This window comes from Carlito syrichta, unplaced genomic scaffold (assembly GCF_000164805.1).
Source record: "Carlito syrichta isolate Samal-C Ts95f unplaced genomic scaffold, Tarsius_syrichta-2.0.1 Scaffold256234, whole genome shotgun sequence".
NCBI classification, from domain to species: Eukaryota; Metazoa; Chordata; class Mammalia; order Primates; family Tarsiidae; genus Carlito; species Carlito syrichta.
Window position 1 is genome coordinate 197,789 of NW_007200330.1, and position 15,525 is coordinate 213,313.

Consider the following 15,525-nt stretch of genomic DNA (forward strand, 5'->3'; position numbering starts at 1 on the left):
TGCCAACGCTCGACCCCAATCACTGACAGTAAATGAGTGTGCCACCCTGCCAGTGTCCACAGAGACAAGGAAGAAAGTCCTGAGCCCCAGAGCATGAGGGACGAGGCCTCTATCCACATCGGGTAGCAGCAGGTGACCCAAATGTGCTTTTCTGGCCTGTCACCCAGTCAAAGGGAAGGACCCAAGTCAGCATGTCCCCGCCTACACCCATCCATAGGGGAGGACCCAGGCCAGCAGATCCCTTCCTCCACCCAGTCAAGGGGACATTCTGGGCCCAGTACTCATGACACACAGCCTCCTCTACCACTAGCAGCCAGGCATCACTCCCCGCCCCACAGCTCCAGGTCCAAAGGCAGCACCACCCAAAACGCAGCAGGAGCCCAGCCAGCCAGGTGAGGACAGCTTGGCAGACACCACCGCACGAGCTCTGGAAATGCAGCCGCCTCTGCAAGCGGTCGACCCACCACGGCCAGACTGGCACAGGAAGCCCAGTCAGGGCTCCGGTCTGCTCCAGCAGAGGTGGAAGCTGCAGCCAGCACTGCTTCACGTGCTCTTTCAAGCATCTAGGATGCAATCTCAAACATTCTTCAGTCGGACAAACAGGAAACTGGGCGGAGTGAGGAGAGCCCACCCCCTGTCGCAGCACCAAGACAAGAGGAAGCAGATGCGGGAACCGCTGCCAAGGGTTTTCAAGCAGCTGCCAGAGAAGGCGTCCAAAGCAATGACACATCATCTCCGATCGACAACAGGAGACACAGAAAACTTCCGAAAAGAAAGGGAGCTCACTAAATGTGCTTCAAGTGAACTACAAAGAGAAAGCGGGCGGAAGAATGCAGAGCAACCCCGGGACTCCTGGGAAACAATGAAGGATCGACACTGGCATCGCCAGGCTCAGCAGAGTCTCAGGAAGCGGGCAGGGCTGAAAGCAGCAGAAGAAACAGGGCTGAAAATGCCCCAAATTTGGCAAAAGACACACATACGTGGATCCAGGAACCGGTGTGAACCCCACGTACGATCAACCTGAAGAAATTCACACCAAGCTGCAGCACAATGAAGCTTCTGACACTAAAGGCAGAAACAACCTTCCATCAGGAAAGAGCAGACATCTGCAGACACACAAGAGCTCCGCGAAGCGCACCTCCCACACAGCCTTGCACGTGCGCCTCCAAATCGGGGTCGCTGACAAAGGACCACAGAAGGAGGCAGAGCAAGCGCAGAGGAGACACTGCAGGTCTGAGGGCACATCCAGGGATGCCAGCAGGTAAGACCCTGCTCAGCCAGGGCCGCTCCAGGCAGATTGCAAGCTCCAGGGCACACCTCGGGAAGAGGAAAGCGGAAGGACAACTAACCCGGCGGGTGTAAGAAGAGCTTCCGAGAACCAGGAGAAAGACTAGAACTGCCATCAGCAATAGGTAACAAGCCCACGAAGCCCACATCAACAATGGTGAGTGCCAGAGAACAAAATGTCAGCAGGGAAAGAACAGTTGGAGCACACAGCGTGGCTCTGCTATGAATATCACCCACCCTGGCATCACGGTTCCCTGAATGCAGGTCTAATGAGAGTGTACGGAACTCAGCCACGGGCAGATGGGCAAGGAGAAGGCGGGGGCTGGAGATAGCACAGCCCCCCTTTCACTGGGGGAGTCCACATTGGTAACATTTCAAATGAAGCAAAAAAAAAAAGAAAAAAAGTGGGGGGAATCTTTTATGTAGAGTCATACAAGCAAATACCTGAAACTAAAGTGGTTGTCTCTTTTTTTCCCCCTAGTAGCAAGTCTTAGAGAATTATTTGACTCTAAACTAAGTGCATGTACAAATCACTAAATTAAAAGATCTTAAAAAGGTAAAGCATCAAATAGTGATGAGGCCACAGCAGTTACTCAATAAAGAGTAGCTGACCAGCTGGGCACAGTGACTCTCTTCTATAGTCCCAGCACCTTGGGAGGCAGAGGCAGGAGGAATGCCTGAGGCCAGGAGACCAAGACCAGCTCTCCTTAAACACATCAAGACCCCATCTCCTTAAAAAAAAAAAAAAAAAAAAAAAGCCAGGTGTGGTGGTACACATCTGCAGTCCCAGTTACTTGGAAAGCTGAAGCGGGAGGAAAGCTGAGGCGGGAGGACAGCTTGAACCCAGGGGTCGAGGCTACAGTAAGCCCAGATGGCAGCACTGTACTCTAGCCTGGGTGACAGAGCAAGACCCTGTCTCAAAAAAAAAAGACTGATAACACTATTCCCAAAACATTTAGGAGGATCTATTTAAATGTGTTTATATATTAATTATAAATACGTACTTAACTGAAAGTAATAAATTAAACATTTAACACCTGGTTACAGTTTAATGAAGAAACCCCCCTTCGGAGTTTGGCTGAAAGCCGCAGCGGACAGTGACCACCCGCATGCCAGCCCACTGTGCCCTGCCTGAGAGGGGCAAGGATGAGCTCAAGTGCAGGAAACGCCACGCGTTCCCAGCCAGGCCGTGTCCCCAGCCACCTGCTGTGGCCTCCCCACACCCTCCTCTCTGTAGCTCACCCAAGTCCCCTGGGCAGGACGGCGCCGTATGAAGCAAGCACGTGGCCAGTCCTGGTGACAAATGCCAACACAGAAGGCGGGAGCAGGCATGCCGAGCAGGTCAATCCCCACAAAGCTACGGTGCCCCAGGGGCCCACCTGTAGCTCCAGTGCTCCTGTCCACCCCCAAGCACCCAGGCCAGTCCCGTGGTACACCGCAGGCCTGGTGTAAGGGGCGGTGTTAACAGGTGGCAGGCGACACCCCCCCAAGGTGCTGAGCAGGAAAACAGCTCTCTGAACTCAAGCAGGGGCGGGAAGGCCAGCACAGAATCCCCCACTCCACCCAAACACCCCGAAAGGAAAGGGCAGCAAGGAAGAGAGGGAGCGGGAGGGGAGGCACAGAGGCCAGGACACATGGAGGTGGGGAGCGAGGACGGGAGGTGCGGAGAACGGGCGGCGGGGAGGATGGGGAGTGCGGAGGACGGGAGCACAGCCGACAGGGGGCGAGCGAGGCGGGCTGAGCCCTTGAGTGCACAGGCTGCTGAGAGCCCGCAGAGAGGTATTCGACCAAGGACCGGCGGAGAGGAGGGCCCGGCGGACTCCCTCCACCCACACACTCCATAACACCAGTTCCAGCCCACACCACGCCGCTGAGCACAGCCAGAGGTGGGGGGGGGGTGTCAGTGCATGGTCACCCGTGTCCAGGAAGCAGGGAGGGAGGGATGTGTTTAATCGCTATTTCATCACTGCAGGGTCATGTTCCTTTTTTTAAAATTATTATTATCTTTTTTGAGTCGGGGTCTCATTGTCACCCAGGCTGGAGTACAGTGGCATGCTCACGGCCACTGCAGCCTGGACTTCGTCTCTCTCAGAAATGAAGGCCAGTGGCAACAAACACCACCCACAAGCTTAGAGACAACGTCAGGAGCTCACAGCGCACTGCACAGTGATGGTAACTGAGGGCACAGCAGAGACGCCAGAAATTCCAGGAGTATCAACACAATTCTCAGGACTAAGAAAGCAAGCAGTCACACCACTTCTGTAAGGAAGGCCACACTGGGACCTGTGCCTGGGCTGGCCACGCTCTGGGTAAGACACGCATGGCAGAGCACAGACGGCTAAGTCAAGAGCTCAGGTCAGCGCTGGACGGGGTCGGAAGAACTCTCCCAAGGAAAGGACTCACCAGGAAATAGGGGAGAGGCACCCAAGGGTGCAACTTCAAAGCAAAGATCTAAACAAAACTGACACTAGAGACACTCTGAGCTGCCTTCAAACGATGCAGGAGCAGGGGACGGCAGGTGCCCCTCCAGGACCCGCCATCCAGATTCAAATAAACAGCTGGCCATTCTCGTTTTTCTTACACATTTTTCAATTCAAGAAAACCACTGCCAAGTGCTATTCGTAAAGTATATATACACAGAAAAATCTCAGGGCCAAGAAATAGACGCTCGCACGCGGCCCCATGGAAGACGATGTGGCATGTTCCTTAAGAGAAGTCAGCTCACCAAGCCACTCAGCTACCACCACAGCCACAGGGCTTCATGCAGGACATAGCGGAAGTCTCAGAAGGTCTCTAGCTAATGAAAAATTAATCCTGCACTCACAGTGATCTCCGTAACATCCACGATCCACACTACATTTCTGTTTTACTAAAAATCATACATTTGCAATCCAGCCCTCCTTCACTCAAAAAGGAAAAAAAGAGTCTGATGAACACTGCCACAGTGTCCAGGCAGACAGCTAATACCGCTCCCCCAGCGAGCCACCCTCCCGTCTCTGATGCCCATCACCGCACTGGCTGCAGATGTGCTTCCAAGGTGCATACTTCTCTAGACCCGGGAGGCCCGGCACTTGTAGCAGGCCTCCACAGAAGTCCTCCACACTCAGCCCAGGAGGCGAGGTGGCAAGGGCAGCCTGAGGGCTGCAGGGTTCCAGTCCACATGAGGCACTGACACAGGGCCTGGCACAGCCCGCCACACGCCAGCAGCCCCCAGCGGGAGAGCCTTGTCCACGAGAACCCAGGGAGAGGTGGCTGGAGACCAGCATGCGCAGGAGCAGATGCCAGCGGCGTTCTGCCCTCTGCCGGTCCTCACTCTGCTCCGTGGCCACGGTCGGCTACTGCCCTCCACGAGACACAGCTCTGTCCACAATGACTCCAGCCCTGGGGGCTGACCATCACCCTGGCACTGTTCCTGTGTCAACGCAGGGGAAGGGCTGGAGAATCAGGTTCTCTCTCAACTCTCACGGCAGGTCATTGCATGCTCCAGCGTTAAATAACTTCTGCCTGCTGCATGAAGGAGAAGGCCTGTCCCCGGCAGGGAAGCACAGGGCCGCCAACCAGCCGGCAGTGGCAGGGGCCAGGCTGCAGGACGCGGGCTCTGCGGAGATGCCCGCCTCCGCCTTTCCGGCAGCTGGGCTTTCGCCCTCCTGACTCCTTCACACTCCCCCTCTGCGGACACACGCCGTGTTCTGCGCTCCCAGCCTGTGTCCTGCGCGTTTAGGCATGACTCTTCTCCCCTTGCCAGGATGACCAACCACCTGAGTGTCTTCCCCCATCACAGTCAGCCACCACAAGCGTTCCCCTCTGTCAGCCACAAGCAGAGTAAGGCATCTAAGCATGCTTTCACGGAGAGAAAAACACCGTCTTCAGACTCTGCAGTTTCAACCATCTCTTCTCTTACAGGCAAGCACTTACTTATGCACATATATTTCTTATCCTGTCTCTAGACGTGTGCAGAGCAGACAAGACTGCAAGAGACGAGGAAGGTGTTTTAAAGCACACATCTCTCCAAACAAGCAGAGTCACGGGCCTTAGAGCAAAACCTGAAACTACCCAAATTTTCCAAAAGCACTCACTGAGGGCACTCTCTGGAGACACAACAGAGGCCACGTCCTGCCGCCTCCAAGCCCTGGCTGGCTCTGGGAGGCACCCACGCTGCCTTCTGGCTCGTCAGCACTGGGAACGGGGCCCACAGACCTTTCCAGACACATCTACACACACTCATACTCCAAACACACGTTAGCTTCAGCAACAAAACCTCTCCAACTTACCAAGCTCCGATACTGGCCCTGGAACAGCTTTGAAGTCCGACTGTGTGAAGCCTGAGATCCGAGGGAGTCGAAGGACTTGATGCGATGGGACGAGGGCCGGGCACACACGGAGTCGCTTCCCAGCCCGATGTCTGCAGCGGGCAGCACAGAGAGAGAGAGCTGAGACCCCGACACCACGCCGCCCGCACCACGCCCAGCTCGCAACGAGGGCAGCACAGAGGGCACCCCGAAGACCACACAAAGCAGGCCATTCACGCAGAAAACAAAGAGCAAGCTGTGGGTCTGCGGCATCAGAGGCTTGCATTCACTCCCCAACTACCTGTCCAGAGGTTGTCTGGAGATCGCTACCAGCCTGCTCTCCCCTAGGATGAGAAACTGCTTGCAAGACTCTCCCTTCTCCTAGAGAAAACAGGCCTCTGCGATGCGACCATGCGGCAGAGAACCGCCAGGGCCTCATTCGCCAACACACGCCACACATGTCCTTCTCCAAGGCTATGTGCCGTGTAACACGCAACAAGGACCATTGTGCAGCGAGAAGACTTATTTGAACTAACAGCAGACCCTTGTGGCTGTCAGCCAGTGAGAACCTTCTGAGAGTCTTTGCTCCCAGTGAAGGCAGCACATGCTCTCCCTATCACAGGAGCTCAGAGCGAGCAGACACTGGAAGGCGGAGCTCTGGGCTCTGGAGTCCCTGCAGGTTACACTCCACAGGCCAACCAGTAAGGACGTGACAGCCACCCACTTCTTAAAAGTGACTTGATTAAGAAAAAAATAACACAAGGCTATAAGGCTTTCCGGGGAAATCACTGGACTTCCCGTTCCGAGACGACATGCCCAGCAATGTCTGAAGCTCACGGGAGCCTTGGAAAGAACAACCCTAAACTGATGGCATCCGGGCCCTGGTTTTCTGGTAGATCTCTCTGGACTGGCTGACATAATGTCTTACAAAATTCAGAATTAACTGTCAACACCTAAGGCTGATGACACCACCAGAAAAATCCGGACTTCCTGCTGTGCTTGGTGCACGGAGGGCGTGGCAACACCGAGTCTGTATTCCTCAAGTCAAAGCAGCTCAGAGCACACAGGGCTGCCCAGAGGACCCACTGTCCTCACACGGCATCGAGCTCCTCCTTCGGCCACCTGCCTGGCTCCAGGATGGCAGGGCGGCAATCCTGTCCCACAAGCACCTCGACGGCCTTCCTCTGTGGCACCCATGACAGTTGCCCTACTGAGGTCCTGTTGGGACTTCAGACAGAGCATGTGGACTTGAGAACACAGGGCCCAGGGGTGGCCCAAGCATAGCCCTGCTGAGGGGGCATGATCTGGAGACCCTGCCCAGGCCCCCATGTGGCCCAGTGCTCCCTGGCCCTGGTCTTGGAGGGAACTCTGGGGACAATGAAGCATCCCGAGGACATCTGCACTTCCCCGCCCCAGGCTTCCTCTGTCCAGTTGAAAGGCCAGCTAAACCCTCAAAACCCCTTGAGCACGCACATGGTTTTCTTTAACTGACACAGCAGGGGAGGTCAGTGATGGATTTTCCCAAGAATGCCTACAGCCACTCTGCCAATCAATTATGAAGGCTGAACTCTAAAGAGATGCGGTCAGTGCCATCACATTTACTTCAAACACAGACACAAGAGCAAGCAGCCAACAAGCAGAAAAGCAACACTTCTTTCTGTCTGAGAGGGGTCACTCACACGGTTTGTAAGCTTCTAAGTACCAAGTTCATGTCAGAGCTTCCAAATCTGTCTTTGTAAGGAACACGACTTATTTTACATGCATACAGATACAATGACATCAAGAATGCAAGAAGACTTCCGCAAAAGGTGGAGGTAAAAGCACCTGTGCCCAAGAGCTGCTGGAGCCTGCTCCCTTCTGCTCTTACACATCACAGCCCCTCAGGTCGGAATCAGTCTGATCATGTGAGCGAGTGTGGGCCAGAGCCCTCCTCATCTCCTCCTCCTAAGGAGCACCTCCACTTAAGGCGCAGGCGGAGACAGCACGGACAGTGGAAGGCAGAGTCGGCCTCCTCTGCTACAAGGAGCAACCACTAGGGAGGCCCTCAGTGGGGCCAAAGGCGGGGTTTAAAGGCAGGATGGCCCGCAGACTCCAGGCGTCTCTGCTCTTCTTCATAGCTGCCACAGACACCTACGTTAATTATAGGATACATCATTCAAAACTGAGTCAGGCAGGACACGGTGGCTCACACCAGTAATCCCAGCACTCCGAGAGGCTGAGGCAGGAGGATGGCTGGAGCCCAGGAGTTTGAGACCAGCCTGGGCAACACAGTAAAATCTTATCACTACAGAAAAATAAAAAAATTAGCTGGGTGTGGTGGTATGCACCTATAGTCTCAGCTACTCAAGAGGATGAGGCGGGAGGACTGCCTGAGCCCAGGAGGCCGAGGCTGTGGTAAGCCATGATGGTGCCACTGCATTCCAGCATGGGCGACAGAATGAGACCCTCACTCAAAACATAAAATAAAAATTAAAAACCACACACAACTTTGAGGCACAGATGAACAGAAGCAATTTGCAGACACAGCCCACGTGGTTAGGAAACATGGATACACACCCTCTGTGTGAGCTAAATCCCAGGGTAATCCACTCTAAATATATTTCCCTTTCTATATTATCCATCACTTCCTGTAACTGATTTTCTTTTCTTTTCTTTTTTTTTTTTTTTTTTTTGAGTTGGAGTCTCACTCTGTCGCCCAGACTGGAGTGCAGTGGCCGCTCCCGGCCACCACAGCCTCGACCTGCAGGGCTCCGGCGATCCTTCCGCCTCAGCCTTCCAAGTAGCCAGAATTACAGGCGTGCGCTACCACGCCCAGCTGATTTTTTGATTTATTGTAGAGATGAGGTCTCACTGCCCAGGCGGGCCTCGAACCCGCAGACTCAGGCAATCCACTCACCTCAGCCTCCAAAAGGCGCGGGATTACAGGCTGAGCCACCGAGCCCAGCTCTGATTTTCATTTTATCTGTTTCTTCACATTAAAGCTATCATTTGTACAACCGGGGCAGAGAAGGCACCTGCATCACCTGATCAGTCACTTACATAAAACGCCACACTCATTTGCAGGATATTAGTAAATGATGGGACAATTAAATTATTGGCATCCACCTTTCTATCCCTGCCCTTTGAACACCTGCTTCCTAGATGCTTTTCTCAGAACAGCCCTTGAACTCAGGGTCAAGTTCTGAAGCAGCCATGTTCACATGTCTGTCTAAATCTCCCAGGGGCCCCGTCAGCAGCAAGCTCCAGACAGCAGTCATGGCACACGTGTGCAGGCATGTGGCACACAGGACAGTCCTACACCCCTGGGAGATGAAACCTCCCAGAGACAGGAACATGGACCCACCATGCTCCACACGTGGAGGGTAATCACAACTGAGAAGGGTCAGAAGCTGAGAAGAGGCCACTCTACAAGACTAACCTAGGAGGTTTCCATTCAAAAAGGACACTCTACTTTAAATCAAAAATTCAAATCGTAAAGTGAACAGGAGAGAGAAAAGGCTTTAGAGCAAAAGAGGAACTTAGGCTCCTCCATTCTGAGTCACCCAGTCATCCAAGAGGACTCCAGAGAGCCCAGGGGATACGACAGGCCTTCCCTCAGGACCTCGGGACACAGTCCAGCATGGGCCGTCCTCTGGGACCTAGCCCAGGAGACCCCCGTCCTCGTGTGGTCTGAGAGCCCATGGGGCATTCACAGCCCCATCCCTACCCCTCAGTTCCCCTGGGGCTCAGGACCTGCAGATCCTGAGCCTTCTTCCACCATGGCCGGAGCAGGCTCCGGAGACTCAGAGGCCCATTCGTGAGCCACAGCCGCGCCATGACTACACTTAGGAGCCCTGTGTTCACCTACTCGCCCTCGCCCGCCTGACGCCAGCGAAACCCCAAGAAGGAGCCTCCCGCCCAGGCAGCCGGACTAGGCCTCCTCGGAGCTGGTGTGCTCCTCTGTGGCTCCTGGGAGAGTCTCTCCGCCCCAGAAAGGAAAGCACCAGACACCACCAAGGCCAAGGGGAAGATCCCGTTCTAGAAGGAACAAGGATCACAGCAAAGGGAGCAAGCAGAAGGGCAACACACAGACGCTCGTGTCTCCCGTTCCAACACGCTCTTTCGGCCTTGCTTACAGAAAACCACAGGCGTCCACCCTCTTGTCTTCCCACCCCCACCAGTTCAATAAAAAAGGGTCTTACCTGCTGTTACTTTATTTAGGGTCACTAAGGAACTGAGGACCTTGTTAAAATTCTGCCCCTGATACAAATCATTTGCATCAAACGTCTGCAAGGAAAAATTAAACAAGCAGAATTAGTAGAGTGAGACACTGGGTGCAAGGCATACCACATTCTCCCACGACGCGAGGATGCATGACTTTCCGCATGTGAGGAGGCCAGGCCTTCAGGGAGCCCAGGGCGCTGGCTCCAGGCCTTGGGTGGGGAGCCCCTCGGTGCCCTTGCTTGGCCTGTCACCCCACGGCCTCAGACCAAGCTCCTGCCCAACCCACAGCCCTTGGCCCACTGGGGCTTTTTCCTGGAGCAGCGCATCTCCACAGTGGCCCTGCCACAACCCCTCCTGCGGCCACACAAGGCCCACAATAGGCGTTCTTTCTAATCACAGAGAGGGCCAGGTGATAGCTGATTCCAAGGCTAGGAGCAGCAGAAGAAAATGGACATGAGAGGCGGGTGGGCATGAGGGCAAATGGGGGAAGATGGGAGAGGCAGAAGGGACAGTGGAAGGGACAAGGGACCCACCACCCTCCCGGCTCTGAGGCCAGGACAGGCACATCTACAGCCACATCCCCTCTGCCCCAGGAGACCTGGGAGCATGACAGAGCTGGTCGCATCATACTGACAGGCACTCCCCAGCCATCCTGCAGCTGGAGGAGATGAGCAGTGAGCCTCCTACAGGGGTCATGGCCGGGGCCCATGGCACACGCGCACAAGCAGACACGGTGTCAAACCAACCCAGCTCTCAGCTCGGATCCTGTCTACAGACTACACACAGCTCCTGATCACCAAACAGCCTCAGAGAGAGGAGGCTCCAGCCATGAACAACTCTGGCCCAGGGAAGTCAGGAAAGTCTTGCTTTCAGATGCACAGAGTGCAGAAAGATGTCTGCAGATACCAAATGTGTACCATGCTGACATGCTCTCACTGTGGCTGCCCCCCCCGGGGGGGGGCGCCAGGGGCAAGGGCCCTGCCCTCTCACCCTGAGCTCCACGCCCTCCCTCCGGCCAGGCCCTCCCTATCCCTCTGTCAGATCCTGCCAGGAAGCCCCTCTCCTCCTCTTCCTGCCTCTGCACCCCCTTCCCAGCGAACTCTTACTCATCGTGCTTCCTGGTGGAGCCCTGCCCTGACAGCCTAGCTGCCCCTACCAGACCCGGCCAGGTGCCCCACAAGCTCCGCCAGAGCTTTTCTCACAATGACACTTTTGTGGCTGCTGTCGGTATGCCTCCCTGGACTGACAAAGCTTCCAAGGCAGACCGCACATCCCCAACAACCAGCAAGACAGCCGGCACACGGTAGAGACACACATCAGATAGACACCACGCCAGCTGCCCACACCACACCAAGCGTGAGATCCATATCAAGAGTAGCTATGCCACATGGCTACATCGTGGATGAGTCCTGGTGCAGTGTTCAAAACTCATCCCCAGTTAATGGTCTTCTGTCTGTATTTTTTGAAATAAGTCACGAGAGATGTTTATTTAAACATTAACAAAAAAAGAAACGCAGAAGCTGAAAAACCGCCTCAAGAAGGAAAGCCATCAAGCCACTGAGTCGAGAAAGGAGCTGAAAGCCACAGTTCACGTTGCGAGAGTTCCCATGGAAACAGTAAATGGAACCAGAAAGCTTACAAAGGGAAAAGATGACATCTTCTCAGCACCCTGTGCTTACTGACGCCCCTTCTAAGACTGATCAAGTCCAAAACGCAACCCACTCCGTGAAGCCTTCGTGCAGTCCTCAGAGTAATCTTTCAGACACACGAGTTAATCCATTTGCTGTGATGTCCGTTATTTAAGAAGAAATTCTAACTCACACGAGAGCATTATCTAGGCTGACATTTCCATCTACACTTGTAAATAACAAACATGGCCGGGCTCGGTGGCTCAGCCTGTAATCCCGCGCCTTTGGGAGGCTGAGGTGAGTGGATTGCCGGAGCCCGCGGGTTCGAGACCCGCCTGGGCAGCGAGACCTCATCTCTACAATAAATCAAAAAATCAGCCGGGCATGGTAGCGCGTGCCTGTAATTCCGGCTACTCAGAAGGCTGAGGTGGAAGGATCGCCGGAGCCCAGCAGGTCGAGGCTGTGGTGGCCGGGAGCGGCCACTGCACTCCAGTCTGGGCGACAGAGTGAAACTCCAACTCAAAAAAATAAATAAATAAATAACAAATATGGGTTAAGTTGCATTTTTTAAAAATTAAAAGTGTTAACCTTAATAGGCCTCAGTTTCCTCATATGCAAAATACAAAGTTCCTTTAGTTGTGAAATACTTAAACAGGTGATCAGACTGTCTTTCAGCTCTGAAGATCTAATTCTAGAGCTTGGAAAACTCAAGTCATGGCATTCTAATAAAAGAAAACCATACATAAATTTCTACTAACCTTCATTGTGGCGAGGCAGCAAGTCGCAAAACCCAGAATAACAGGATGCTAAAAACGTGAAGCTTCCTGTTATTCCAGAGCTATATATCTGTCTTACTTGGATACCAGGAAGCACCTGATTGGCTGAAGCTGCTCACCAATGGGCTTCAACATGATGTCAGAACTTAAGTGAATACACACACACCATATTTCTCAACAGGAAACTAAACAATGAGATGAGACAAATGCCTGCCATGAGAGAGGAAAAATGCACACTCTAAGCCAATAAAATGTTTTGACTGCAGCACTTCTCTGGAGAAAGACTATTTCCTGAAATAGAAATCTATTCAACAAAGAGCAAAATCAGAAAAACCCTAGCACAGAGGAAGTTTGTACTATGGGAAAAAGAGAAAAGTCCCAGGACTTTTATAGAAATATCTCTGCAAAGAACAAATCAGTGTGTATGTAAGAATGATCATGACATTTCACACACTAAGTCATTCCCCGGGGCAATTCCACGCCCACGATGAGACAAGGCACAGCCTTAAACAGGACCCGCTGGCTGCTTCCCTCCGCCTTCTCTGCGGCCACTCTGAAGACACGGTCACTCTTGGCGGGGGCACAGAGCAAGCAGGAGGGAAGGACGCAAACGCCACTTCTCCCCAAGCCTTACCCCTCTGGAGCAGAGGTTCCTACCTTGAGCTGCACTAGGTCCTCCTGGGGCACTCCAAGAGGGCAAGACCCTCAAGCCACATGCCAGAATCTCCAAGGAGGGACTCAGAAGTCCACACTCCAACACCCACAAGGTGGTTCTGATGTGCAGCAAAGGGTGAGAAGTGTCTCCCTGGAAAGACCAGGAGGGTCACAATGAATCCTGCCCAGCTCACAAAGCCAGCTCACAAAGCCAGCTCACCTGCTTCCGGTCCCCCATGACCACCTGCACAAGCACCGTGCTGGGGAAGTGGGTGGCCGTACAGACACATTTAACATCGATATCTTAGGATCTCTTCATCTGGAAAGCTAGATGACACACTCAGCCTAAGTGAATTCAATGTGCAGTGGAATGATGCAATACTGTCAAAATAAAATCTTCCTCCCAGTTTCCCACCAAAGAGCTCATACTATTAAATTTACAGCTTATTTTTAATATTTTACTGTCAACAGAAACAATTCTACATCACAAAATTTAACAAATACCAACTACACAGAAATGAGGGGCAAAAGAAACCCAGAGTATTCAAAGTAGGACCCAAAAACACTTTCTAGAAAGTTTCTCCTGATGTGGGAAGAAGGCAGCCCACCGTGAAGGGCAGTGTCTTCGCAGGTGAGCTGAACTGAACACCGCCACCTGCCTGCCACAACCTACCAAGCCCGAAGGGCCCCAGGCTTCTTTTTCCCAAGGAGAATGAGGAACAAATGAGACACTGATGAGGACAATGTGACAACAGGAAACAGCAACTTGCAAATGCCTGGCACTTGGAGAACAAATGTTCTGAATCTGCTTACCAACTCCCAAGGGCTCCTGTCAAAACCGACCTGCCTGAGCCCAAGGGTTCAAGACCCCCCCCCCCCCCCCCCCCCCACAACTTGGCGAGACCTCATCTCCACAATAAAACAAAAACTAGTCGGGCGTGTTGGTGTGCGCTTGTAGTTCCGGCTACTTGGAAGACTGAGGCAGAAGGGTCGCCGGAGCTCAGCAGGTCGAGGCTTCGGTGGCCGTGAGCATGCCACTGCATTCCAGTCTGGGCAACAGAGTGAGACTCCAACTCAGAAAAAAATTGACCTACAGATAACTACCTTCTGCCAAGGAAGACTCTTACTTTTTAAAATGTAAAATAGCCAACAAAGGGAGAAAAGCCCTCAATTTCACTGAACAGAAAGAAATCACCTATGTTATATACAGATCAACACCTTCACTTCCAACACAAAAGTGAAGCCCAAAAGCACAATGACTTTTCCAGTTCTACTCTGAGTCACTGAGACTGATATTTTCGGCTATTAATTTAATTAATTGAGAAAATTACAGCACACCTGCTGGGCTCTGCGTCGTCTAGGGACCTGAAAGGCAGCTGGCATTATTTAGGAAAAGTACCTTGTCTTCTATGAAACAAACAGGCCACATATCAAGCAATCTGGGCAAAAAACAAACAGAGAAGACTAGAAGGTGTACAGGCTCTACAGACTGGAGAAGGGACACGCAGAGAAAATAGCAAGAGTCTTCTGCCATCGGCAGTGGCCATGAGGAAGTCGGAGGGAACATGAGCCCTGGGTGGAGGAGCCAAGGGAGCCATCCACTATGCAGGGGAGACAGGCTGGCACAAGTCTGCGTCAAGTTCTGGGTCCAGAAGACAACCGCACCCGCGGCTCAGGGCATCACTAACGTTTAAAACTAAGGGAAAGTCCTCCCCTGACTTGAAGCAGAAAACCATGTCTTCAGTACCTTGTCCTGTTCTCCGTCCTGTCTCTACTGGGCACCTGTGCAAGCTAGACACTACGTCCTGTCCACAGATCTGGTAACAGAACAGAAGGCTGCTCTCGATTAAAGTAAGGAACCCACCAGGCACAACGAGTGGCCTGGACCAGATGCTGCTTGAGATCAACCATAAGGTTCTACAAGGGACGTCTGGGAACAATTCAGGAAGTTGGAATACAGATGAGGTGTAAGACGGAGTCGGGAAACCACTGTTAAAATTGTCAGACGTGACACCACTCTGGCTATGGCGGAAGATGGACTTATTTTTGGAAACACGCATCTTTAAGTATTTAGGGACAGAATGTCATGATGAATATGTAGGTTAAAATATGTCAGCATATCCCAAAGTAGAAAATAAGTGTAAGAAGAAGAGAGACTTCACAGACATGGAGGCCGGTGTCAGGAGGCCATGGCCCTCCAGCCCAGCGGGAACACCAGCCGGGGGGACACAAGCCACAGGCGGGCAGTGACAGGAGCCCAGAAGTCCTGAGAGGGGAGCAGGCGCTGGCCGGGTGCAGAAGGGAGTCCCAGCAGGGGAGCAGAGTAACTGCTGGGCTTTCTCCCACTGCCACCGCTCCTCGGATGAGAAGACGGCTCCCTCACAGCCGCTTCCTTGAGGAAGAGGTCAGGAGGGATGGGAGGCCAGGTCGTCGGCAGCTCGCCCAGGGCCCCAGGAGACTCCCGTCCCAACCCTGCACACCTCTTGCCCTGCTGTGCAAGTGTGGCCATGGCACACGAGCATGCCCCCCCCCCAGTTCCACAGCCAATGGTGCAACACGGGGCCTCATCGCAGGCACTGTCCTTCCCCCGGACTCCATTAGTGAGACCCTGGCTCACACCCTGGGAAGTGTCTTCGCCATCAAAGCGGTGAGACTTCCACCGAAGCCCACACTGCCAAGCAGCTGCTC

General features: G+C 53.3%; 1 protein-coding gene across 2 annotated transcripts in view; it reads right to left on the reverse strand.

Moving 5' to 3' along the window:
* Positions 1-12,236, reverse strand: part of ARHGEF7 (Rho guanine nucleotide exchange factor 7) — a 76,836-nt gene extending 64,600 nt beyond the window's left edge. For both annotated transcript variants that reach the window (XM_008052081.2, XM_008052080.2), the window contains exons 1-3: positions 12,166-12,236; positions 9,758-9,842; positions 5,559-5,689 (exon numbers count right to left, since the gene is read on the reverse strand). In XM_008052081.2, the coding sequence (XP_008050272.2) occupies positions 5,559-5,689; positions 9,758-9,842; positions 12,166-12,171 (222 nt within the window). In that variant the 5' untranslated portion in view covers positions 12,172-12,236. The remainder of the gene's footprint in view (positions 1-5,558; positions 5,690-9,757; positions 9,843-12,165) is intronic.
* Positions 12,237-15,525: the final 3,289 nt, after the last annotated feature.